The 25,483-nt window shown below is 38.6% G+C and overlaps 1 protein-coding gene across 1 annotated transcript; it reads left to right on the top strand.

Annotated features, from left to right (window-relative positions):
- Positions 1–1,666: 1,666 nt before the first annotated feature.
- Positions 1,667–23,413, top strand: oprd1a (opioid receptor, delta 1a). The gene is made up of 3 exons (XM_042506626.2): positions 1,667–2,200; positions 15,008–15,363; positions 16,913–23,413. The coding sequence occupies exons 1-3, from the start codon at positions 1,950–1,952 to the stop codon at positions 17,440–17,442; spliced, it is 1,137 nt and encodes a 378-aa protein (XP_042362560.1). The 5' UTR covers positions 1,667–1,949; the 3' UTR covers positions 17,443–23,413.
- The last annotated feature ends 2,070 nt before the right edge of the window (positions 23,414–25,483 follow it).

Here is a 25,483-nt window from a genome sequence, read left to right on the forward strand (position 1 = left end):
TCACAGTGATGAGCCTGCAGAAAATGAGCTGCTGAATCTGCTCCCCTCAGCTCTATTGACCAACAAGTTTCAGCTCATTGTTTGGCTGTCTGGCCAACACTTTTACTGTTTTTGTTGACCCTCATCACATTATAGTTCAGTGCTAGTTTTCAATTTCAGCAGGCAGCTGCTTTCAGCAATAAGGCACTAAAACTCTCTCTACATTACCTGCTCAGCGCCAAACAGCAGACAAAAAAAGTTTGCTAAAGTCTTCACCATATCAACTTAGAAAATGTAATATCCCCATCTTATTTCTAGGTAGCAGGTTTACAACCTGGTCTGACCAAAATAGGTATAATAACATGACCTCTTAACACCACATCACGTGGTGGTGGCACGCAATGTGTGCCTGTGCCACAAAAATACAGCCAATGAAAAGTCAGTTAGGATGTTACAACCCCAAAGGTAGCACACACAGCAAAACATTCAGCACAGGGAGGAGGTTAGGGAGGTAGATGGTCAAGCAAAACCAGGACTTCCCCAATGTGTGTGTTCATGTGAAACTAAAAGTCAATATTGGCTTTAAGTTTATGTACTTCTTTCCCTCATGTAGTCTTATTGCATGTCATACTTACATCACTTTACAACAAATCTTTGCCACAAAACACAATCTTTTTCAAAATCTCATCCAGTAGTTGTGGTGCCTAAACCCAGGCTCACAACATAATGCAGCGGTAAGAGATCTTGGTCATTTCATGTATTTCTTTGACATCACATTGCAGGTTAAAGTCAACCTGTTCAATTAACACTCTGCTGAAAAAGCACTGTTTTGTTGCTCTCGTTGGTTGAGAGAATAAAGTATGTTGAAGCTCTGACCACAGACAGCATGACTGTTGGGTAAGGTTGTGTCAGAAGTGTCTTCTGTTATCTGTAAAACACGATGATGGATTAAACCACTGAAGCCTAGAAAATATAATATTTTTAAGGGGCTGTTATTATACTCTCAAGTGCTCAGGGGGAGAAAAAAAAGAAATTTGAAAGTCTGTAATTCCGTAACAACTAGATGAAGCCAATTGTCTGATGGAACTCAGACTGTATAATAGAAAACTGTATTTATTTTGTTTTATAAACTATAAATTTCTTCATCAGTATCTTATTTATTCGTTGTGACATTTTCAAAGCGGCATTGATTTTCTGATTTTTGCCTGTAATGAGGGACTACTTAATCTGCCTTTTAATCCCATGGCAATCAAAACATTGTAAAACTTTCTTTTTTTTCCTCTGTCAGGCACATCCCTTAATTACTTCAATGGGAACATTATTGATTTTGGACCTTGTTTGTGTGTTTGTTTGTCAGCTGGGTTGATTATTTTCACAGCTTGTAAGCAGACACAGCAGTCTGACTTGTATGCGCACAGTCCTTTCATCCACTGCCTTAAAATGTTGCTACAGCGGGTGTTCATAGCCAAACCTGAAGATCAAATTATGTTTTTTTCTGCTGTAGTGTTTTGTTTTTTTCCAGAACTGAGATTATTTTTACATCTTTGGTATTAGTTTTAAAGAACAAAGATGAAATCAAGTCTCTCAGGTCTGCCAGACACATCACCCTCTGACGCCAGTGACAGTATAAATACGCAGTCTTGACGTTGACGCACATACAAGAGCGCCCGGGCTGTGAGGAGGGGATCTTGGAGTATAAGAGGTGTACACACAGTGAGAGCGCGCACACAGAGCTGACCGCAGCTAAGGGGCCATCTTCTCCTCTTCTATCTGGACAGAAAACAGAGAAACAGTTCTTTTACGCAGAGCCTTTCTGCTTCTACTTTTGCGTTTTCGGAAACTTCCTCTCTTTTATTGCCTTTAGTCGGACCCGCTTTTCCCCGTTTCAAACGATCGAGGTCCCTCAGATAATTGTGTGAGCAAGTTTTCAGCACCACGGGCAGAGTGGACAGCGCCACAGCGGCCGCAGCATGGAGCCGTACACGGTCCCCGGGGCTCAGCTCTCCCTGTCCGACCTTTACTCCGTTATCCCCTTCAACGTGACCTTCCCGGACGAGGAGAGCGGCTTGATGGGCGACAGGCTGCAGAACTACACCGAGCAGCAGGGTCCGGTGAGGAGCGCCGCGGGGATAATCATAGCCATATCCATCACGGCGCTCTACTCCGTCATCTGCGTAGTGGGACTTCTGGGCAATATTCTCGTCATGTACGGGGTGGTCAGGTAAAGAGTTAGTTTTTATTATTACAGTCGTTTTCCTATGTGAGTGATATTTGTTTGAAAGACTTGGTGAGAGCTCAAATATTATGTAAAAATCACAAACTACACTCATGGTGATATGAGACCATATAGTGTCCCATGTTTGTATAAAAGTATGAAGTAAGTTGCAGTTATGATCTCAAATTTAACACATTTTCAGCGCATTTTGGCTCACAACGTCTGAATCTTTATTTTCTTTTTAGCTTGCTTTACTCATTTCATGAAAGCAAACACATGGAAGCAGCAGAGGACTTTTATTTTGACAAAATTAAAGACAATAACAGCATAAATCGATGCAGAAAAATTCGCAGGATTGCAGGAACCCCCACATCCCACCACCATTTCATATATGCCCCCTCTCAACCCCCCTAAATGTTAAATCGAACATACATCATTGCCCACATGCACTCATAGAGTGGAGTATTGATTGAGTTTTAGTACTATTCTTTCAAATTTATTTCAAATCAAAACACAATTTGGATGCATTTTGCCTTACAAATTCTAATTTTGGCTTATACCTTACCCCCTTGCCTACATGTACTCATAGTGTCATTGCATTCATGAGACATTGGTAAAAGTACTACAGGGAGATCACAGGAGATCAAATCCTTAATATTTTGAGAACATGTGCAATGTGTAGTGTCCCCGCCTCATCCCCAACAACAACAAAAAAAAACCATGGAAGCAGCAATACTTTTATTGTGACAAACTTCAAGACATTTACATCATGAATTTAGGCAAAAAAGCACATATGTGCATAAAAATTTACCAAAATTGAGGAACCCCCATCCACACCCACAACCAACATCTTACATATGGCCCAAATAGAAACCCTCATAAGACCTAATTGTGCCCCGGCAATTGTATTTGCAGTAAGACTGCTTTTGGGTTTTACTGTTTGAACCCTTTCATGAAAGCACTAAATACCATAAGTGTACGCTGTGGTGGGGGGACAAGACCCCTCTCAGTATTTAGAACATGTGCATAGCCCCCACCCAATAAAACCAAAAAAAAAAAAAAAAAAAACAAAAATGGCAGAAATTAGTGCATAAAAATAACCAGAAAGCCCCCCTCCCCCCAACACATACACACAAACAATGTTGTATCGCAACCCACACCACCGCCCATGTGCAGGCATTGTGCCATTTTGTGCTCATGAGACCTTTATAATGCCCCTGTATTTGAAATAGAGTATTTAGTAGGTTCTGTTACAATTTGAACACATTTTGGGTGCATTTTGCCTTGCAAAGTCTGCTTTTTTCTTGCTTTTTACTACCTCTTTTACGAGTCTACTGAACACACTCAAAATTATGATTTCAATGAAATAGAGAGGTGTGATGCCTGGAATTTACTGCAACCTTTTCCTCAAAAGGGTGTTAATAAACAGGAGTTTATTTTTTCGTGCAGAAACCTGTTCAAATTAAAAAAACATTAAAAGAAAGATCTTTGTAGGATTCAATTTTTATTCTAAATGCTCCAGTTAGATCAACATTTATTCCCCCATTAAACCATCTTCTATTTGCATACAATAGTCTCAATAGGTGTGAGTTAATAAGAGAGGGCTATGTGACTGCATGCATTTCTGATTGTGTGTGAACCACGCTCCCTCAGACAAGGTTTCTCTGCATAAAGCTAAACATTCTTGCATTATTTCTACATGGAGTAACAACATGTGAAAGTTTTATGCCAAAAAGGGTCAGTTGCAGTTGAAAGCTCTCATTGCAGATGCAGATTCTCGTTTCAGTCTGACTCAGCTACAGGCAGGGACGGCTGCTTAAACATGAGCTGACACGTGTGGAGCAGCAGTTATAGACTGGTTTGGTTGCAATTCTAAGAGACATGCTATCTGCTCTCGAAATTAAAGTGTATGTTGTGTTTGCCTCCTTGTTGGCGTTTAAAAGGAGTGTAAACCCATCATTTATTTACGCTGTAATGATCAGTATTTAACATTAAATGATAGAAACTGAAGTATTTTACAGTGGCAGACTTGGGCTTTGCATAAAATGAACTGGTTTTGTTTATTAATGTATGTTTGCATTCTAATCATCAATGTAAGGTCATAATAGCTCTCCCCTCCAGCTCTGAAAGCATTATAACAAAACCTCCGCCCACTTCGTCACTAGATATAAAGCACACTGTCAGTTCTCTCCCTGCTCTAACCTGTGTGCATGTCAGGAATCAAACAGCTCTTGCCACAGCTTTGCTTGTCCTCGCTCGCCATGTTAATTACCTACTAATCTCAAACATTCCCCGCACGTGCCCCCACCCCCATATCACCTGAAGCTTTAATTACCGCAGCTAGGCCGGCAAATTAAACAAGCAGGTAAAATTAATTTCAGATGCCTCACTCGCAGCAGAGAGGGATAACACAGGCAGTCATTCTGGCGAGTTGTTGTTTTTTAGTCCCCAAACATGACATGAGTATATAGTAAAACATAAAAACGGTCTAAATGTTAATACTTTAACATACGGTGAAAGAGAGAAGCTGACAAAGGGCTGAGACAAATATGGAGTAGAATAGAGAAGAACCCACAAACAAGGCATTTTCTGCAATCTTTGGATATTGAGCCAAGAAAAAAGAAAAACATAAATATTTCAAACTCTGTCTATTATTTCCTTTCAGGAGTTAGAATAAAAGGGCAAAACAAGGCACAAGATAAATAAAAAAGGCTGAGGGAGGGAGGTAAGAGGGAGACAAAGAGGAGATGGATGAGAGCTCCAACAGCAGTGAATCAAATTCTGTGCAGCAATTCGTCTGGCATTTGTGTGGAAAAAGTCTCATCACTGATGCAAGACCCCCCTAGAGACAGAAGCAGAGGGAAGCTGAGCGCATTAACCATCCCGGACAGAATATATTATCTCCCGTGGAACATCTGTAAACTCTAAAGGGATCAAACTTTGAGGAGACACTCAAACGTAGACACAGATATAGTGTTGTAAGGATAGAAGAAAAGAAGAGCTACATAAACACTGACCGTGTAGTGATCGCTTGTATTTCCTGGAGTTTTGAGAAGGTTCTCTGATTTATTTGGACCTGTTTGTATAACAATACCCTGAATTAAAACGTTGGGTTTATTCTTTGCTATCCTCGTGGAAACAAAAATGATGATGTCTGAGGCAAATGAAGAGACAACCTCACACTTAAAGTTTTAATTCTTAAAATTTCAGTGCTGTTTGATTTTTGGTGACCTCTGTGGTTACAGATGGTGACAAGCAGGTATGTTTTAATGATCCAGGTCCCAGAGTTACCAGCCCAATTTCATTCTTAAGTTATCAAATACCACCACTTGGTCAGCAAATTCGGTGTCAGACACCAATGCCAAAAGCCACATTTATAGGTGTTATGATACTCTGCTGGTGGGCTGGACGGCACCTGTATGATCAAGGCTGGGCAGCATAAGTTTCAGCCCATTTTCATCTGGAAGTCATCAAATACTGCCGCTTTGTCTGTGATTTTGACGTAAGATACCGACAGTAGGCGCCACCTTTGGCGGCAGTATGATATGCCACCAGTCAGTTTGTAATGCGGCCAGACAGAACCTTTTGTGTTGTGATACTCAGGTAGATGGCACTTTGCACGGCCATCTGATACGCGCTCTGGCGGCATAATTTAATGACGGAGCTCATCACGGCTATGTGATATGCCACTGGACAGCATTAGGTTGAAACACTGCCAGTAACAACATAATATAAGGAGCTGAAAAAGTCCCTATAGGGCAGGAGGAGTGGTGAATCGGTCCAACAAACATTAGACTTTCAGCCAGGGGACTGCTGTTATCCTCCCACATGAATGTTGAGCCAAACCATTTGTTTCCCTAAACCTAACCGTGTGCTTTTGTTGCATAAGGAAATAAACATAAATACAAGGTGTTTTACTGATGTTAAAAATGTATTTTGTACAAGACTTTATGAGCTAAAACTGTACATTTACCGTGAAAATGGAAGTGTATTTTGATAAGATGCAATGCATTTAACAGACGAAAACTGACATGCTACCCCTCAGTATCACCATCAGATGCAGGAGGATACCTAAAAAGTATTATGTAGACATAATCAGCACTGACCAATTAGCTAAGCTGTTTACATAGCTAATGGAAATGAATAGTCCAGTAATATTCCTGTTTACATACAGCTGTGCATACTGCAATTAATATAATATATCATGTAAAAATATAGAAAAGTGGAATACCTGGAGCCCCCTTTTTTTGTTTTTGGCCATTTTACATCTTCTATTAAATGCATTCTTTTCAAAGATCCCTATTGCTAGTTGACTTATTGGACTGTATGAAGATTGCATCTCTCTTTCATTCTTTCGACCACCTTCTTGAAAAGATTGGTATTGCAATATTTTGGCATATCCAAAAGCTTGATATCCAGGTCCTTCAGAAATCTGACATGATATTCAAGTATTTCAGAATGTTTAAAAGTAGGTGTGTTTCTCCCTCTGGACAGAAATGGATGTCTTTCTTTGGTTATCTACCTTAACCTCACCTGTTGGCAACAGAGCTGATAACAAATATGCTGTATACATGTCCAAAAATGCTCCCTAAAACCCAAATAATGCTGTGATACCTTGTATGCACCTAATGTCTTAATCAAAAAATGCTTGTACGTAGAAAAAGGCTTAGTTAAGAATTTTCAAACCAAATATTCTATTTCCATGATTGTATAAAATTCAGAATAATGTCTTGTTTAGAATAAAAGTGTTATATTAGTATGCATTTAAATGTGGTCACAGACTTTTGGTCCAATTGATATGTTAGGGAGCAAATGTAAAGACTAAAATGGCCAAGAATCAGAATAAAAAGCTGGATGATAAAACAAACTAGAATCAGCAAAATTTCCTGCCAAACTCACTTAACAAAAAACCAAAAACAGCAGATTCATTAAACTGTGATGGGTGCATTCTGGCCCCAAAGGTCTGCGTTACAGTTCTGTTTCTGAGAAAAAACACATGTATCAACCACTGAGGGCAAGAAACAGGCTGCTCTGTTGGGACAACAGGAGAAGAGCAACTTGCCAATCAGTTCATAGCAATTAGTGTGGGCTGAGAGAATTCACTGCATCTAATCATTTTAAAAAGACTGAATGAGGACAGTCAACAGTACCTGAACTGTTGTCTTTCTTATGTAAAAACAAATAAATAAAATAAAAAGTTTTTGCTGTTTTCTGAAATGTCAGAGAATAATGGTCTAGTTTCATAAGATAAAACAATACTAAAGATTACAAGGCAGCTTTATTTCTTCAGCACATTTCATACTACAGGGAAATTCAAAGTGCTTTACAGAGCAATAAAATATAAAACATAATAGAGCATACAGATTTACAATAAAAAAGTAAAGAGATAAGGCATAAAAGGTAATAAATTACAAAATGATTTGATTTTTTTTAAAGAATCCCCAGTAAAATAGCAAAAGTGCAGACAAGGGATTCAAAGATAAAAAAAAATATATTTAATATATATTTATAATATATTTAAAATGATACAAAATCCAGTTTAAAAATAGGTCAGCTGTCATTAGTTGGTAGAGTAGGCATTGTAAAAAGGAAAGCTTTTAGCTGCAACTAGTGATTTAAATAACTATGCAACTGTGGTTGCAATAAGTCATCTCCAGAATGTCAAAAAAGTGGAAAATGTCCCGCTAATACCCAAAATATTCAATTTAGAAGAAAAGAATATAATTTTAAATAATTGATCAGTGGGTTGCTAACATTTTTGCTGATTGATTTTCTGCCAATTGTTTCAGCAGTAATTATAACCAAAGCCAATTAAAAGCATCTTTCTATGATGTGTTTTGCATGCTATATCCGCCAGCTTATAAATAAAGCAACCATCATGAATTTGAGATATTTCCCTCCACTTGGTTTCCTGGATAGAGACAGACAATGCATACAAACTCCATTTAGTGCAGAGTTTGCATGGATGCTCCTGTCAGATTGAATTGGGCATTGGGCTCCTGTGGCTTCTAAGAGCCTTTGGTCTGACTACTGATGGAGAGGCTGATACTGACACCTCTGGAAATGGTCCATCAAGGATAGGTCAGCAGCACTAGGCTCCTCTTATCTGCCATCCATCCCCTCCTCCTACCTCCTCATGCTCCTAGTCCAGCTGCCACACCTGCTAGATAAGAGCTGGGCTCAAGCTGCATGCAATTTATTATCAAGTGGCCTCCATTTGAAATCAGTTCAATGTGCAGCGAGTGGAAGGCTGGATTAGTTTGTGTGAGCGTGGATTCCTGACTGAGCTGATTCTCGAAGGGTTTTATTCTTCATTTTTACACAGAAAGCAGATCTTGAATAGCACTCTCATACTGTATATTGGTATTCTATTACCGTAATGTTTGAGTAAAGACAACAGCTACGGCTACAGCAAGAGTCAACACAGCAGCAGGAAGAGGCTTTTTTTGTTTAGAGATGCTGGGAGTGGAAATTTGGCTGCAAATATCACTTTGCCAGTAGGAGTGTGTGTGTGTGTGTGTGTGTGTGTGTGTGTGTGTGTGTGTGAGTGTGAATCTGTTTATGTCCTGGGCTCTGTCACCTTGGCCACTATGTCACACCGCTCGTCTTCCGTCTCACCCAGCAGCATTTATATCAGTGTGTGTGTTTGTGTGTGTATGGCCCTCAGCCCTGGAAATACATGGGAGTCAAGCCTGACAAAGAAAGGATTGATGTAGTCACACCAGAGAGTTTAACTCCATCTGGAGATAGGGGATCAAGATTGACTGAAGTGCATATGCTAATTCTCTAGGACTAAGTGCTGATCTGTATCCAACTCCCAAAGTGACAAAAGGCAGTGAAAGGGGAATCAGACGAGTTGGAATACATCAAGTTATTATTTATTGAAATACTCAAAATGTACTGTATAAAGCTGATAAAAAAATTCCAACTTTTTCTAAAAAAAAACAAAACAAAACAAAACAAAAAGCACTCATTTATCTCACACTAATGTTCCGTTTTGGTTGTCCTATTTTTTCCCACCCTGGCACACGTCTTAATTTTTTTTACTCTATTTTACAAACTAAACAATTTTGGAATGCTTTTATGATATTAGGATGGTAGTATTTATCCAGAGCAGTCAGTTATTCTGGGTTTTTTCGTTTGTAATATCAGTGGAGCAAATAAAAAAACTGTGTGGCTCGCTAGTTTGACAGAAAATAGTAGTGACTAAACATGCAAGGTATCAGAGTTTTAATCTAGCTACTTGCCAAACTTACTTAATTCATAAAACTACAGCAGAAAATTCAGGCAAAAGTAAACACCTATTTACTGCTGTAGTGTATACTTGTAAAATAACAATTTTCTAGGACAATTCTGATGTTACTGGCCTTTACATAGTTAAAAAAAAAAATTCTGAATTCAGTAAAGTTGCAGCTAAAAAAGCTGTCCTTGGACTATCAAATGCATACTGAAAATACTCAAAAGTCTTAGCAGGAGTGGGTGCAAAGCAATCAAGGACAGTGTTGTCAGCATAGTAATAAAAGACCATTTGGTATATTCTGCCTAATACAGTTCACGGAATTGCAAATAATAAAGGGGACCAGAACCAACCAGAACCAACCCTGGTACCTTCCTGAGGACTTTCAGCCTGGCTTCGGTCTATGAGAAAATGTGCAAACCATCCAACTGCATGCTCAGAAAACCTAATATCTGTAAGAGGCCTGATTTGAATTATGTGGTCAACAGTGTCCTGACTGAAAATGAACTGTATAGTGTTTGCTAGCCAGGTGTGCACTTAACTTTGCTAGTTTTATCTGTCAAAAGCTGGAAAATGCTGCCTTACTTTGGGCATGACAATAGATAGCCAAGCTGGGGACTGTCCATTGCTCCGAATTCTTGTTTCTATGAAAATACCCAATCCCTGTTGTTAGACAACACAATTGCCAAGAAACAAAAAAAAGTTGACAAGTCTAAAAAAAGTTGACATTTCTTTAAAACTATGGATATGTTATAACAGAGCTTTTGGAAACTTAAGGTTTGGGCACAAAAAAACACAAATGAGTTGGAAAAGACCATGTTTGGACTTAAAACATCTACACTTTGTGGCACATTATTTACTGGAAAAGCAGGGGTGGGTAGGTTAAAAAAAAATGTAATTGGTGGCTCAATCACATTGGATAAACTGAAAATCACTTTTTTTTGTGGAGAAACAGGATTTCAAAACAATCGAGGGATAACCAGATGTTGAAGAAATTGACGTTTGGTCTGATAGGACATTTGTCAGAATAATGATGATACAGAAATTAGGGTCATTGTAACAATGGCATGGTACTGTGTAGCTTACCAATCGCTGTGCCTCAAGTTATATCATCTCTCATTAGCCTACTAAGAGCGCATAATGCCACTCAACCTTTTTGTTGGCAAAAACAAATAGAGATCAATGATTGAGGCTAAGTAGAGGAGTACAATAATTTAACAACAATAATAATAACAATTTTAATCAAAAATTTGATTTATTTTATCAATCAACTCAAGCTTAGGGCAAGTATAAATATTTCTGTCTTTACAGGTTTCAATTATTTTATCAATTGGTCCATTTACTGATGTAAATAGTCATATTTGTGGTGTGTCTGATGCTATGTTTTGTCAGTTTTAGAGCTCTGTACATATGTGTAACACTCTATGTGGTGTATGTGCTTTCCTGTCACACTAAAAAAAAAGAATTCCAGTGACAACTTTGACTGCCTTTCCATGCAGCAAATGATGGGTATTAAAAAAACCTTTCACGTCTGCCTGAATAATATGCTGAGCAACTGATGATAACATAACCTCAGGACAAGCACGTGTATGTGATTGCAATAACAAAACATGGAAATGGGAAGTTACGTTTTCTGTGTTTCTATACATAACCACCCTTGGTGCGTATTGAAATTCTTGTCATGTTTTGTCATGCTCCTGTGTTAATTGCATGAAGAGCTTCCCCTTCTGCCTGATTTATGTTCCACCAGTTCTTTGGTATCCTATAATCCAACCAAGTTCCCATGTGTCAGCATGTATGTGACATAATATCTCGGGGCCAAGAAAGCTACACCTACCTTTTTCCATTTTCAATTATTGTTGCCACTGATTCATAGTACTTTATTTGTACAAACAGACTCTGCAGTAATATGCTGTAGACTTACATTTTTTATGCCCCTTTCAAGCAATTTTATGTCTAATCTCCACATGGTCATAAATTGGGTGGCGTAAAATCGAAGGTCATTCACCTGGATGCTTGTTTACTGAAGGGAGGGAGCAAGTTTAGTTTTGCCACAATGGAGTATTCAATGTGCGTGGGCCTATCTTGTCCGTTTGGATTATCTGAGGGATAGAGATTTCTTTGGCATCACAGTTCAATTAACAAGTGAGTCTGATGATAAACCCATAATCCTCCCCCCATGTCAAAAGCCAGGCTTTGGTTGCTTAATCAAAGGCTTCAAACAGACCGAGATGCAAAAGTAAACAGAGAGCAGTTAACTGTTGTTGACTATAATAGAGTTTTAATTTAGTATCATGAAATGGCTCTGATCTGAAACTCTGCCTGGTGATTTTCCCCTTTCTATCTATGATTGATGTCATTTTACCATCAACGCCTATCTCTTCTCTAAGCAAAGCATGGCATTAATATTGTGTTTGCTTGGCAGACGGCCCTTATGTAATGACAAAAAAGCTCATTGCTCTCCTGTGCTGTAAGTGGAACTTTGGATTAGAATGATCAGGTTTACAAGGGAATGTTCAAAACGAGCCATCTGTTGCTGACTTTTGTCTGGATGAAAAAAAAGAACTAAGACTGGATTCATTTTACATAGTCTAGGGTCCATGTGGGAGTGTTGCAAACTGACAATAAATGAATAACCCTGCACCTACATTATACATGGACGGACATTTTAACTCGTCATAAGCAGGTGTGACTAATAACATTAAATATGACTCACAGATATAATATGTTACATTTCCGTATTAAAATGTCTAAAATCGACTATACCTAGGGTTTGTTGAGTTGTATACCAAGATAACATTTGTATGTGGGTAGCAAACTGACTCAAAAATAGGCTCTTTATGGGACTGTCCATGTCGGTTTATTGGTAAAATTTTAACAGTTTTTCCTAGTCTGTGATTACATGAACTCCCATGATCCCATGCTACTTTGTCTTCATCACTGTCTTTTCTAATTGTTTTGATTGAGAGACCTTTGAGAGATCTGATTGCCTGAGAAACATTGAATTATTTAGTTCATCACCAGAATGACCCAGCCAGAGTTGTCACCATAGGTACATTGCAAAAAAAGAACTGGTAATAGCTCATTAAGCACACTGGTGATGGTGGCATTTTACCAAAATGTAATTCTGAAATTCCTCAAAACACAACTTACCTACCTGTAGCTGACATTACAACAGGATATTTTTAAGCTCTTATACTGGTCTTGCCATATCCTCTTCTAAATAGACCTTTTGTTTTATTGTCAGATTAGCAAAAACATTTTTGACATAGCATATTCCATTTCCACACTACAGTTAAATTTCACAGAGTGCTTTTTGGAAGAATTAAAAGGGCTCTTCTTGTAGAAAAAAAGGTCCCCAGGAGAAAGAAATCCATTTCAAATGGGGCTTTAGTTTCATTCAAGTAAGCCATGTCTTTGATCCATTGTGCTCAAAAGAAACTCCCTGAAAGTGAAGCACTTGAATTGAATGTAGTCATTATTCAGGTAATCAATCACACCTGTGCTCCTCCTGCTGTCATCAAAGGGCCTGTTCTCCACACTTAAATGAAAATTGTAAATGTTATTTCTATAATGTACAGCTCATTAGATAAATTATTACCAAGCAGATACTCCCTCAGCAGAGCAGAAGAGACACAGACAGCAGTGATGACATCTGCAGAGACTGATGTTGGAGCTGACAGAACTGTAAATAATGAAGAGCCGATGGGACTCTTCAACAGCAGTCATTGTAATTGTGTTTTCTGCCAGCCTTCACATCAAACTGATTTACTATATCAAATACAATTTCCGCCCGCAGAGCTCAGTCACTATTATGTCGTCAGAGGACCAACTTCCAAAAGTGTCAGCAATTTAACTCTTGATGACCTGATTTCCAGCTTAACTTCATCTATGAACTCGGCAGACAGAGCTAGCACAAGAATACAGAAAGACAAAAACACGGCAGAGCGTTAAAGGGTCACAGAGGGAAGTGGCAGAAAGAGCTCATTGCAACATTTATCGGCTGTTCTTGAGAATAACTTGGTATAAGAGGCAAACTCCAGCCTATTTCTCCAGATCCCTCCACAATGCAGTCCCTTGTTGGCCAATTAACTTCTATACATCTATCTTTTCCCAACCCACTTTAGATCAGACTACGCCCACTTCCGCATGACAAAAGCAGGCTGCAAGACGTCAAAGCTTGATGATTGGCTATTAGCCTGCAGCTAACCAGCACCATTAAAAGACACTGCTGCTCGAAACCCTCATGCCCTGCCACTCGGAGACTACAAAGGCCCGTCTCTGTTAAGTATGAAAGCTTCAGTAGCTTGGAAAATAGCAATTATGGGTAACAAATGTATCGTCATAAAAGCATGACATGTAATTGAGTGCTAATGCTGAAAAGGGATCATACACTTTACAAATATAATCACAAATGAATACAAGTGCTTCTAAGGATTCAATAATCGATCTTGTGCATTCAGTAAATGGAGCACCTTGCTGCAAATAATCAGCCCTTTCCAATTGCTACCACCACAAAGACCCCGAGGTCACTGTCTGTGCAGGCTGCATGAAGAATAGCCACAAAAGACAAAAAAATAAAAAATAAAAAAATCAATACACATACCCTATTAGACATTAGGCCTAGCTGTCATCCAATGGGACACAACAAAAATAAGCACGCCACTTACATGAATAATATTTCTAATTTTCTTTTTATCCATTAAATGTCAAATACATAAAGAATTATGAAATCTACCATTCTTATCATTTGGCCAACTCTTAATCATTCAAAAAAACAAAAAAAAATGTTCAGTTAGTATCATCATAATGTATGTATGCAGCATTACTGTATAGTGTGCAGTAGACAGTAAATCTTTTCTAGTCCCTAATGCTTGCCCTCTGTGCTTTGGGCTGGCTCGCTATGCATATGAGGTTGATTGTATTTGGATGCAATGATTTAAAAAAATACTGCAATCTTGTAGGAGACTAAATCCGCTGAGCTTTGTATACAGTGTGAATACATGTTGCAGGGTTTCTGATGAGGGAAGGCTTTGTTAAAATAAGCCTTATGTCCCACAGGAGGTCTTCTGACCTTAATAAGCCAAAACTGCACCAAGTAAAATGAGTCCAGTGCTGATGAATATTATTTTTTTTCTTCTAGTACATGAGAAAACATATCCTCATCTCATACCCTCAAAGAAGATATCCACAGTCCCATGTTAAAAGCAATGATACAGCACATACAATATATATGAACCTCAATGCAATTACAGTAGCAACTTCTCTGCACAACCCTCTGGTGCTTTCCACACTACTTTATCAGAGGCCAATAAGCCAATTGGAGCCATTATCTCAAATCACTCATTTAGAAAGAAAATCTAAACTGTAGAGAATTAGCATTAGATGTTCACAGCTCTACACAGCACTTCTATAGCATGAGGGACTTAGCTCATGTAAGCCATAAAAACACGCTACACAGTGAATATCACTCTCAAATCCCCAGATCCCACAACAGAGCCTTCCACTCCCGACTTGCTTTATTACAGCTGCTGCTCATTGAAAACACTTTTTTTCTGTTCTGTGATCACAACCAGATATACCAAGATGAAGACGGCCACAAACATCTACATCTTCAACTTGGCTCTTGCCGACGCCTTGGCTACCAGCACGCTGCCCTTTCAGAGCGCCAAGTACCTCATGAACACCTGGCCGTTTGGGGAAGTCCTGTGCAAGCTCATTATTGCCATCGACTACTACAACATGTTCACAAGCATCTTCACCCTTACCATGATGAGCGTGGACCGTTACATCGCCGTGTGCCACCCAGTCAGGGCCCTGGGGTTTCGGACGCCAGTCAAGGCTAAGATGATCAACGTGCTCATCTGGGTCCTGTCGTCTGCGATTGGGGTGCCCATTATGATCATGGCTGTGACCAAAGTTACAGATAATGGTGAGATAGAGTTTTATCTCTGTTTTAAGTCATCAGAGTTAACTGGTTTTTCAGAATTAGGCTAGCCATAAAAAGTTTGATGTACAGCTTACCCAACAGAATCTTTGCCAAAATGCTGGAAGACAGACCCAATTCACAGTAGAAAAGACCTTCAACAAGCTTTGATCAGCATAATTAGCATTTATTAGGCCAAGACTCTGGTCCTTTAGACCCTCATCAGCGCTTTCATGACACATGAAGGAAAAGCACAGATAATAGTGATTATAAATTCTGTCCCTCCTATGATCCACTGTGGATTCCAACAGTGAGTAGAAAAGCCTTTGAAACTTTTACCCTCACAACCAAGGATTATATTTGATTTTCATTAATTTTCAATGATGGTTTCTTTTTGGCAGAAATCTACTGTCTTTCCTACTTGCCCAGTCCCCAAATCCCTTTTGTGTATCTACATGAAGTTTGATGAACCTAGATATGTTAAATTTATCAATGTCCTTTGGATCAACTCTCAGCTCATCTCAAAATAGACTTTGAAGAAGCAAACAGTCTTTGAAGAAGAATCAATGGCGTGAATAAAATTTCATATTATGCAAATCTACAACATGTGATTTACGTTCAATTCCAACATTTAGTGCCAATGTCCACTGGATCAGTTCAATTCCTGAATCAGCTAACATTAAGACTATTAATTCATAGCAAGTTGACACTGAATACATTTTTTTGGACCAATCTGACTGCATCCAATCAATTTATAGGAAAGAACCATCAAGACCTAACGTCATGTTACTGAGCAACATTTGTGAAAATAAGGTACCAAAGAAACCTTTGCAAAAAATTTATATGGTGGTCAAGAAAAAACAGAAAAAAATGTTTCCAAAACGTTTGGGTCTAAAATTGCACACGGATTAATTTCCAACTGGGACTTGAAGCTCATGTCAGTCTTGATTTGGAACTTGACATGGGACTGGCCTATCCTTGCTTGGAACTTGACTTGGGAGTTAAGTGCAAAGACATGAGACATGTGACTTACCAAGCAATGACATTTTTCCCACTTCTGGTCTCTACCGGTAGAACAGGCAGCTGAGAAAGATGACGACCGTGAGTGGTGGGGATAACGTTACAGGACTAGTGAAAAGAAAAATGCAATACATGGAGTATTTTGGGTTTACTCCTGATGACAAAGATTACCCAGCTAAGTGTGCTCAGTTGCACATCATTTCCATTCAGCCCACTGATTTCTTATACCTCTACCAGTATGTGTAGGCTACATTCTTTCAGCAAGAATCAATAAAAGAAGGGCACATATTTTCTTTCTATTCATTATTCAATGGGCCATTTAAACTCGGCAAGACTTTTCTAATTAGGCTAATTACATATTAGAAAAAAACAGCATTGTAGGCTAAAACATGTCAAACATGCACACACACATAGGTACTTTATACAAATTACCATCATATACCTTATACCAGACTGAAATGTCTGGAAAGCATGAAATTCTGAAAAAATAGATACTGCCCAAGCCTATTAATAAATCCTTTCTGATTTTCTCCAGGTAAAACCATGTGCACACTGAAGTTCCCTGACCCTGACTGGTATTGGGACACTGTGACAAAGATCTGTGTCTTCATCTTTGCTTTCGTGGTTCCTGTGATGGTCATCACTATATGTTACGGCCTGATGATCCTGCGTTTGAGGAGCGTTCGTCTGCTCTCAGGCTCCAAGGAGAAAGACCGCAACATGCGCCGCATCACCCGCATGGTCCTGGTGGTTGTTGCGGCCTTCATCATCTGTTGGACCCCTATCCACATCTTCATCATTGTGAAGACCATGGTGGAGATTGACACCAGGAACCCCTTCGTGATAGCCAGCTGGCACCTTTGCATAGCCTTGGGCTACACCAACAGCAGCCTCAACCCTGTCCTCTACGCATTTTTAGATGAAAATTTCAAGAGGTGCTTTAGGGATTTCTGCCTTCCCTGTCGGACCCGTGTGGAGCAGCACAGTCTGACCAGAGGCCGCAACACCACCAGGGAGCCAGTGTCTGTCTGTGCTCCAACAGAAGCGGGGAAGAAGCCGGCATGACTAGGCATGGACTGGGTCCCCCACAGCTCTCGCTCCAGGAGGATCCAACAAGATCTGCAGTCTGAGGTCACCCAGATCTCCACAACAGAGTTTTGAGAGATCTTAATTAGAAAAGTCTCAACAATCTGAGTCTTGCCACTTATTCTTTTAAAATTTGATTGACTGGACATTGAAAGGAATATCTAAAGATGATGAAAAATAAAGTTTCACTCTGATCTTACTTTTCTATTAAAGTTCTAATAACAAAGTGGATTTTTTTTTCTTCTCTCAAATTTGACACCTACAAAGGCAGTGACAGAGGATGGCATGATAGCCCAAAGAATATATCCAAAAGTTTAAGCAAGATTATGAAACAGATCATTATCCCTAGCTCATGATGTGTTTGCCCCAAAGGGATCACAGTGCTAGGAGTACAGGACTTTTTGATGACGCAAAAAGGACAAAGAAACACCTTCAAGTTTATATCCTTCAAGCAAAGAACGCAACATTCAGACACCACCCAAAAGAATGCATTGTAACAAAATTGAAGGACTGACTGGGTGAATAATGAGCAACAAAAGACAGGAGTTTTAAACAATGGGATTTTTGATTAAAACTGAATTTCTCCAAGGAACACTTGTCTATACATTCAAAGAAACAAAAGAGAGTATGTCGACAAAGGACTATATTGAGGGAGAAAAGCTTTTCATTTGTATCTTTAACATCATCACAAAACAAATGAGCCTTACAGAGCAGAACTACACAACTGATACCCACTGACAGCTAAATGATGAATTATAGCATAGTTTGTTGCACAACAAGGTCGATCGCTCTCTACATGGAGAAGTAAGGGAATTTTGTTTGGTATTGTGGTTTTTTATATATATATATATATATATATATATATATATACAGAAAAGTAGATTTGTGTTCTTTGTTTTTTCTCTTTCGGCTCTGCCACCATCAAGTGTGTTGGAAGAAAAAAAATTGGGATCTTAATGTCCTATGCATTTACAAACATCATAAAAGACATGAAATCATAATCAAGCCTGCAGTAGTTTGCAGGGTTTTGTGCTCAAATGGAAAAATCCAGAATGGCATCACTCACTGACCACTGAAGCTTGGATTCTATTGATGTCTTCTGCTGACCTACTTGACTTTCATGAGTGGCGTCAACCCTGCAGACAGCCTCTAAGCAGAATAACGAAAGAAAGGCAAACCTGCCATCGAAGAACAATGTTGACAGCCGCGACCCTCCTCTGGTTCAATGTTTAAAACAAATGTAAAGTCAATGAACACCCCAAAACTGGGACTGACAGCCACTTCATCACAGTGTAGATAAAGACGCCCACCCTGATGTCAACAAACAAGCTGCTTCAAGGAGATTATTGATCTGCATTTTAAATGAACATTAAGCCTGTCATCCGCCACATGGAATATATGTTGCACATTTAAAATGTATTGAGTGGCAATGTATTCTGTGTAATTCATTTACTCCCAAGAGATCTTTACACTGATCAAATTGGAGACGTCAGTCATTGGATACCTAGAGGTTAATGATCATTTCAACTTTGTATACCAAATAAGGTATGCCAAAGGAAATAATGCAGAGTTTATCAGAATTTGCTCCCATGTGGATTTATTTTGAAGGCTAAATACATGCTGACATGCAACCATGTCCAAATATACCATAGTTTTTCATTAATGTTGAAATTCTGATGTTAATATGGTAAACATGGATCATATAAAACACATCCGAACTGAATATTTATATCAAAGAAGATGAGGGTAGAGTCCCCTTGAGGCATATGTGATATTGGGCAAAAGAAATACAACTTGAGTTAAAAGATTAAAAGAAAAAAGTCAATAAATGTGAATTTGTAGATAATATACAGCTTTTGCATTTTAAAGCCACAGTTAAATTGACTTCGAGGTGTGCCTGTAATTCTGTATGCTTTCTTTACAACTTTTGAATCTTAATATTTCACCACGATGCTCTCGACTCATGGGGCTCAAATGAAAAGGGAGGAAATTATATCGGAAATGGTTTTCTGCTCTGTTTACGGATTCAGCAATTTGACTGTGGGTTGACTGTTAAGGTACCCACAGAGCCTGGGAGAAAGACAATAAATATTGACTATTTGGTAAAGAAGAAGATTGACATTTGTGCGGTGTCATGCATTCCTACATATTCTCTTACAACAACAGTCGTGATTTCAACTATACGGTATATACCTGCTTTGCTTTGACCAAGCGCTATATCTGTTGGGTGTGCAGGATGTCTCTCATCCACCATTACTTTTGTTAATTCAAGTTAAAAGCACAATGTCAGAAATGTATAGAATTAGTTTTCCAAAAAAAATGAAATGGGTGTACAAGTCATTATATTTTGACACATTAAAAAAGAAATTGAAAGATTAACTGACTGTGATCAAAGTGATGGGGTGTGTGTGCATGATTTCCACCTGATTATCACATGGGGATGGTTAATTAAGAAATAATTCCTTGTGTCATTTTTCATCTCATTGTATAAGCAAAGATGGTCTCATTAATGATACTTTGTCATCCTTTAAGATTCAAATGATTTCATTTGTTGGATACAGTAAATGACATTTAGTATGTTGCTATGCTGTAATTTTCTCTGTGTGGTTAAATCTAGAGGAAATTATCAGTAATATTTTAACACCTCACTTCACAAAGTGACAATAAATAAGTAGTGGAGGTATACAAGCATTTGCGATCAATGTTGGTCAATCAATATGGCCCTGAGAGTAATGAAGCCTACAAGCTTTACAAAGAACCATTGTCCTCTGACCTTCCATATCATATACATGGAAGAACAAACGGTAACAAGCTGTAATATTTCCAAAATAACCCCCTATAACATGTTTTTCCCAGCAGCCCCTCCAACCTGTACTCATCAATTTCCGATGAATTGTCACGCCCCTCAGCAGCGCGACGCATTGTAACATGGGGTTAATGTTTTGAAACGGTCACAGTTAGGTTAAGGCAACCTAACAAAAACAATTTACTTAGGTTTAGAAAAAAGATGTTTTCGGTTAAATAAGTACATTTGGGGTCAACCTGGTAGCTCATCTGGTAGAGTGGTAGAGTGCATACTATTAGTGCTTCGTTCACATGGATTCAGGCAGACCGCAGATGCAACACAGCTTCTGGACTGTACGAGAAAAACAAAAAAAACATGCATCTTAATATGTTGTTATGGTGATGCTGTATGTTTATTAAGAATGGAATAAAATATATTAAATAAGATTAGTAGATTTTGTGTTCATTATTTCATGTAATTCTTCTAGATATTGTCTAGATCGCCCATTTTCACTTTGTGAGAGATAACTACGTAATATCAGATTGGAAATTCTGTCACGGAAAAGGGCAAAAGGCTAGAATATTTTAACTTTAAATGGCAATATCATCTCCTGTTACCTTTCCCAGTATTCCCTGCCAGCCTCAGCTAATTTTACCAACTTGATCTGGTTCTATAAAATGATATTTTGGTGATTTGGGTTTGCTGTCTACCATTTCTCTGATTCCATGTGAATGCAGCATGAGACCGAGTCCTCAACACATCAAGTGTTTGCAGGTTATTATTGGTCCTTTAACCGGAATGCAACATTTAAAAAAACATTTCATAAGGGATGAAAAACTGAAAAGTAACCCCCAGTGAGAAAGACAGTCAGAAGCAGCACCCCTTTTTAGCAGTCAACCCTGTGTGTAAATAAAATGTAATTATTTACAAAAGCAAATACATTGTGAGAGAAACATGGTGCCATCCCAATTATATTCCTATTTGTTAGCCATAATGAGAAAAAGTTTGTAACAAATGTGCCAAGCAACAAAGTTCTTGCTGAACATATCTGCAAAACTGACAGCATGGTTAATTTATTTTCCCACAACCACTCCTGCATTATAATACATCCTACAACAACCAAGGCGTGGTTTAAAAAAGAAAAACAAAACTGATTATGTTTCAAATGTTCTCACTTCAAACTTGTGAAATACCGCTGTTCTGTTAGTGGATGTTAACGTCAGACAGGGACTCACAGAGGCCCCCTTCATAGCAGTACAATAAGAACTGAGCTGTTTATAATGCTGCTGCTGATGACTACCATAGTGCTCAAAAGTCCATATGGGTTGGGTGGGAGTAGAGGTATATGGGTCAAACAAACTTAAGGCTTTCATCCGGGAGCACACTGTCTGTTTCCTATGTGAAACCAAAAGTCTGTGGGGTTAATTCAATAACAGTGTAGTGTACTAGTATGCATACTACATACTACGCTCATGACATACATCTCATGATACATGCCACAAGATGTGGTATTATGTCCGTAACGACCTTACTAATTTTAAGCTATACCACAATGATTTGTTGCCTTGAAGAAAGTTAGTAAAATGAAGTGTTTGTAATTGTCAGAAACTGAACATTTCCTGTCAAAATAGGAGTGTATTTTGAAAAGACACAATGTAAAAAGCGTGTATTGACATGCCGTCCAAAAGTGACACACGAGGGTACCTGGCTTGTCATATTTTGATGTAGACCCACTGTAACAATATTTAATGAATTGGTATGAGAATGTGTTGTATGTTGTACTGTTTGCAGTAGCCTTGACTACTTGGTTTAGGTTCAAGAGAGACCACAATCTTTCTCTAACCTTGACTGAAGTGCTTTTGTTGCCCACTGAATAGTATTGAATCCAAAAATGGAGGAAGCTATCATAGGTTATTAGCTGTGTTGTGCCATTCACTTTGATTTATTTAATCCTTTGTCTGATTAAAAACTGTTCCACAAAATTAATGGTTTTGCTGGCAGTTATGAGACTGGAGTCAACTGTACACATACCGTTTTCAAATAAACTGTGAAATTATGTTCCCTTTAGCCACCAAGCTAAGCTAACAAGCTAAAGAGTTTGCTACCAGACCACTATAGTAAGCTTGCTAGGCCAGAGAACTTTATTTTTCTTTAATAATAGTGAATCAAATGCAAAATGGTGAACAATGGAACAAGCAAAGAGAGCAGTAGAGAGAAAGTAGAGATGCTACAGGGCTAATGTGATTGAATGCGCTAGCATAGTGGTTTGCTCACCTGCTAAAGCAGTTCACCCAATATTCCTGTAAGAACCCTGTGGTCACAGTGTCACCAAGAGTCTAGAACCAGATATTTTATGCATCGATAAATTCCAATGCGCAACTTTCTGGTGGCTTATTTGGGGCTCTAAAAAGAATAAATACCGCAATGTATCTTTTAGGTCTGGACATTTTAGTTATTTACAAGTTGTGTTTCAAGATGTCAAAGATTTTCACAGGTTCAGATCATGAAAATTACATTTTTGTCAGTTATTTTCTGATGTGATTTCTGGCAGTAGCAGTATTTTACTGTCTAGCAGATTTGTCATGTTGTGTTCATTAACTGGAGCTTGTTTGGTGAAATAACACTATATGAAATAGTTTCTATGGTATCTGCGATATAAAGAGATGGTTGTGAAGTGTGGGGGAGCCTGATAAGTGAGGTGAGGCAGCAGAGAGGCTGCCGTCATGTATACAGAACCGAGTTCCAATCGATTGTTAATCAATGTTGCTAATGAGTTCAAATCATTGATTGCTCCCTTAATTTCTTCCATTGTTCATCTCTTATTTTTGTACCTGTAATTTGCCTTGACCATAATTGTTAACTACTTCACCATTTTTCTACTTGATATAAAACACTGTAACACTGTAAATCAAATACTAAAAAGCCTGTGTGAATATAAATAACTGCATTTATGTAAGATGCCACTTTGTTGTGTAACCTGTCACAGCACTACAGTGTGAAAGACAATTGTGCCAATCATTCTTCACTCAAAAGGGTTCCTTTGCAGTGTAAACATATATTTTTTATCTTCTCCTGGTGAATCTGTTGTATATAATCTTTCTAATGCAGCAGCTGTGTTTCAAGCCAAGCTAAAATTGTTGGCAAAAATAAAGAAAACAAAATGAAGCTGACAGAAAATTGCATTAGCTCTTTTTCTTAAAAAGCGTATGTTTTTGTGTTCAAGGAAATTCAATAGCATAATGTTTGTTTAAAAAATATTGGGCTCATAATGGAACAATCCATCTTCCATTACCAAGATTCAATATGAATAGCACTGGGTGCTTAAAATAGTCCTTCATGACATTGGACTGCAAAGTGCAATTTTATGGGTGCTACGATAAGCACACAAGAGATGGCCCAAGGCTGCTTAGAGTCCCAGAGTGTGCTATCCAGCGCTATCAGAAAATTAAAAATCCAACTCTGCATCTTCTCTGCAAAATATAGAAAGGCATCTTGCAGTCGCCATGGAGACTGGTAGCACCATGGCCACAGAATGCTCCGGTGAAACAGCTGACAAGTTTCAGTTTAATTATAGAGGTTTCCTTCCTAGCGTCCACTTATCAATTATCCTGATTGCTTTATCCACAACAGCAGAGAAGCCTCCCTGAAGATTAACCAAGGGCCAGCCACTTTCAGAACCGAGGGAGAGTTCAATGTATTACAATGTGCAGAACATTGTGGTGCTGCTGCTGTCATGATAACTCCCAAGATCCTGATGAACAATCCTCTTTCCTTAGAATTACATACTTCTCATTTGCAAAAGCAAATACAAGAGTATTTAAGATTATTATTATTTAAACCTAACCATATGCTGGACTCTGGTGCCAAAGTGCTTTGAATGCCCTCCATCCACCCTGACTGCCTCCTTACGCCTTGCCAAAACCAAAGCATTTATTTAACTTGAAAAAAATGTTGCCACCAAGCAGCAGTTTCTCCAAAACACATACTTGACAAAACAAGCAGTATATTAATAAAATTTCCCTGAGAGAGGGTGTTTGTGGTGATAATTGAAGCACAACATGTGGCTTTAAACATGTACTTTCTTGATTTTCTTTGCTTTTTATACCACTCTCAGTGTAATTGTTACTATCTAGGCAGACTCCACTAAAGAGCAAAATACACAAATCTTTCTTTCCATCTGTTCAGTTCAATGTTGATAAGAAGCACAGATTCTCCAAATAATTGGGTATTGAACGGTTTTTCTCCCATACAGCCCTTCAACAAGGATCTGCAATGATGTTAGTGGATAGTTGCAGGATTGTGAGGGTCACCTGAGCATGCATTGAGTTCCTTTCACAATAGATGGCCCTGTCTGGTGCTCCAGTCATGCACATAACCCAATCTACACCTCATTTAAGCTGTCATTGTATTTCTTCAAAGGCGACCTACGTCTATTTTCAAGATTTTTATATATTTTTTTTTCTATGGCTTAAGACAGCCAAAAACAATTTGTCAACATAAACAGTCTTCCAAATTCAAAAACTAGAGAGCTCAATAAAACTCAAATTTGTAATGTCATGGGGTAGAAAGTCTGGACCTGCTACATAGACAATGGAGAAAGACGTTATTCTTGATGGCATCACTACTTTGAGACTTCTCTGGTTTCTGCTTTGAGAGTGAGTAGCTCATGTTCACAAATATTGATCGAAATTCCCTAGGCTATGGAAAAAATCATATTGGAATTCTTGATGTAGGTGTTCCCCATTGAATGACAAACTATATAAATGTAAGGAACAGTGGATCTCTTTGCATAACCTTGCTTATATGACAGCAATCATCCAACAATTGTTATCTTCTTTTTAGCAAAACAGCTAGAGGTGCATATGTCACCAAATGAACAACTGATCAAGTGATTAATTTTGTAAGTGAAGCATACACAGCATCCATGCCCACAATGCGCAGTCTGCATGGTCACAAATTTTGGGTTGCAACGGACATCTGCACAGGGTTCCGGCAAGGCCCCCAGGAAGTGCTCCAGGCTTTGAAGCCAATTTTTAAAGGCAAATTTGTAAATCTGAAGTTATGGCAAAGAAATGACTGCAATTATTGGCTTGTACTTATTGACCTCATTGGTTGAAGAATAGGTTTTGATAAGAGCAGTGGGATTGATTTAGAGTTAGGGTAAGAATGTCAGGGTAGGCCAATCAGAGGGATAGTAAGGCGGGCCATTCCTCTGCGATCATCTATATCCATGGT

Source organism: Plectropomus leopardus, chromosome 17 (genome assembly GCF_026936395.1).
Source record: "Plectropomus leopardus strain MGB_pleo_1.0 chromosome 17, ASM2693639v1, whole genome shotgun sequence".
Taxonomy (NCBI): Eukaryota; Metazoa; Chordata; class Actinopteri; order Perciformes; family Serranidae; genus Plectropomus; species Plectropomus leopardus.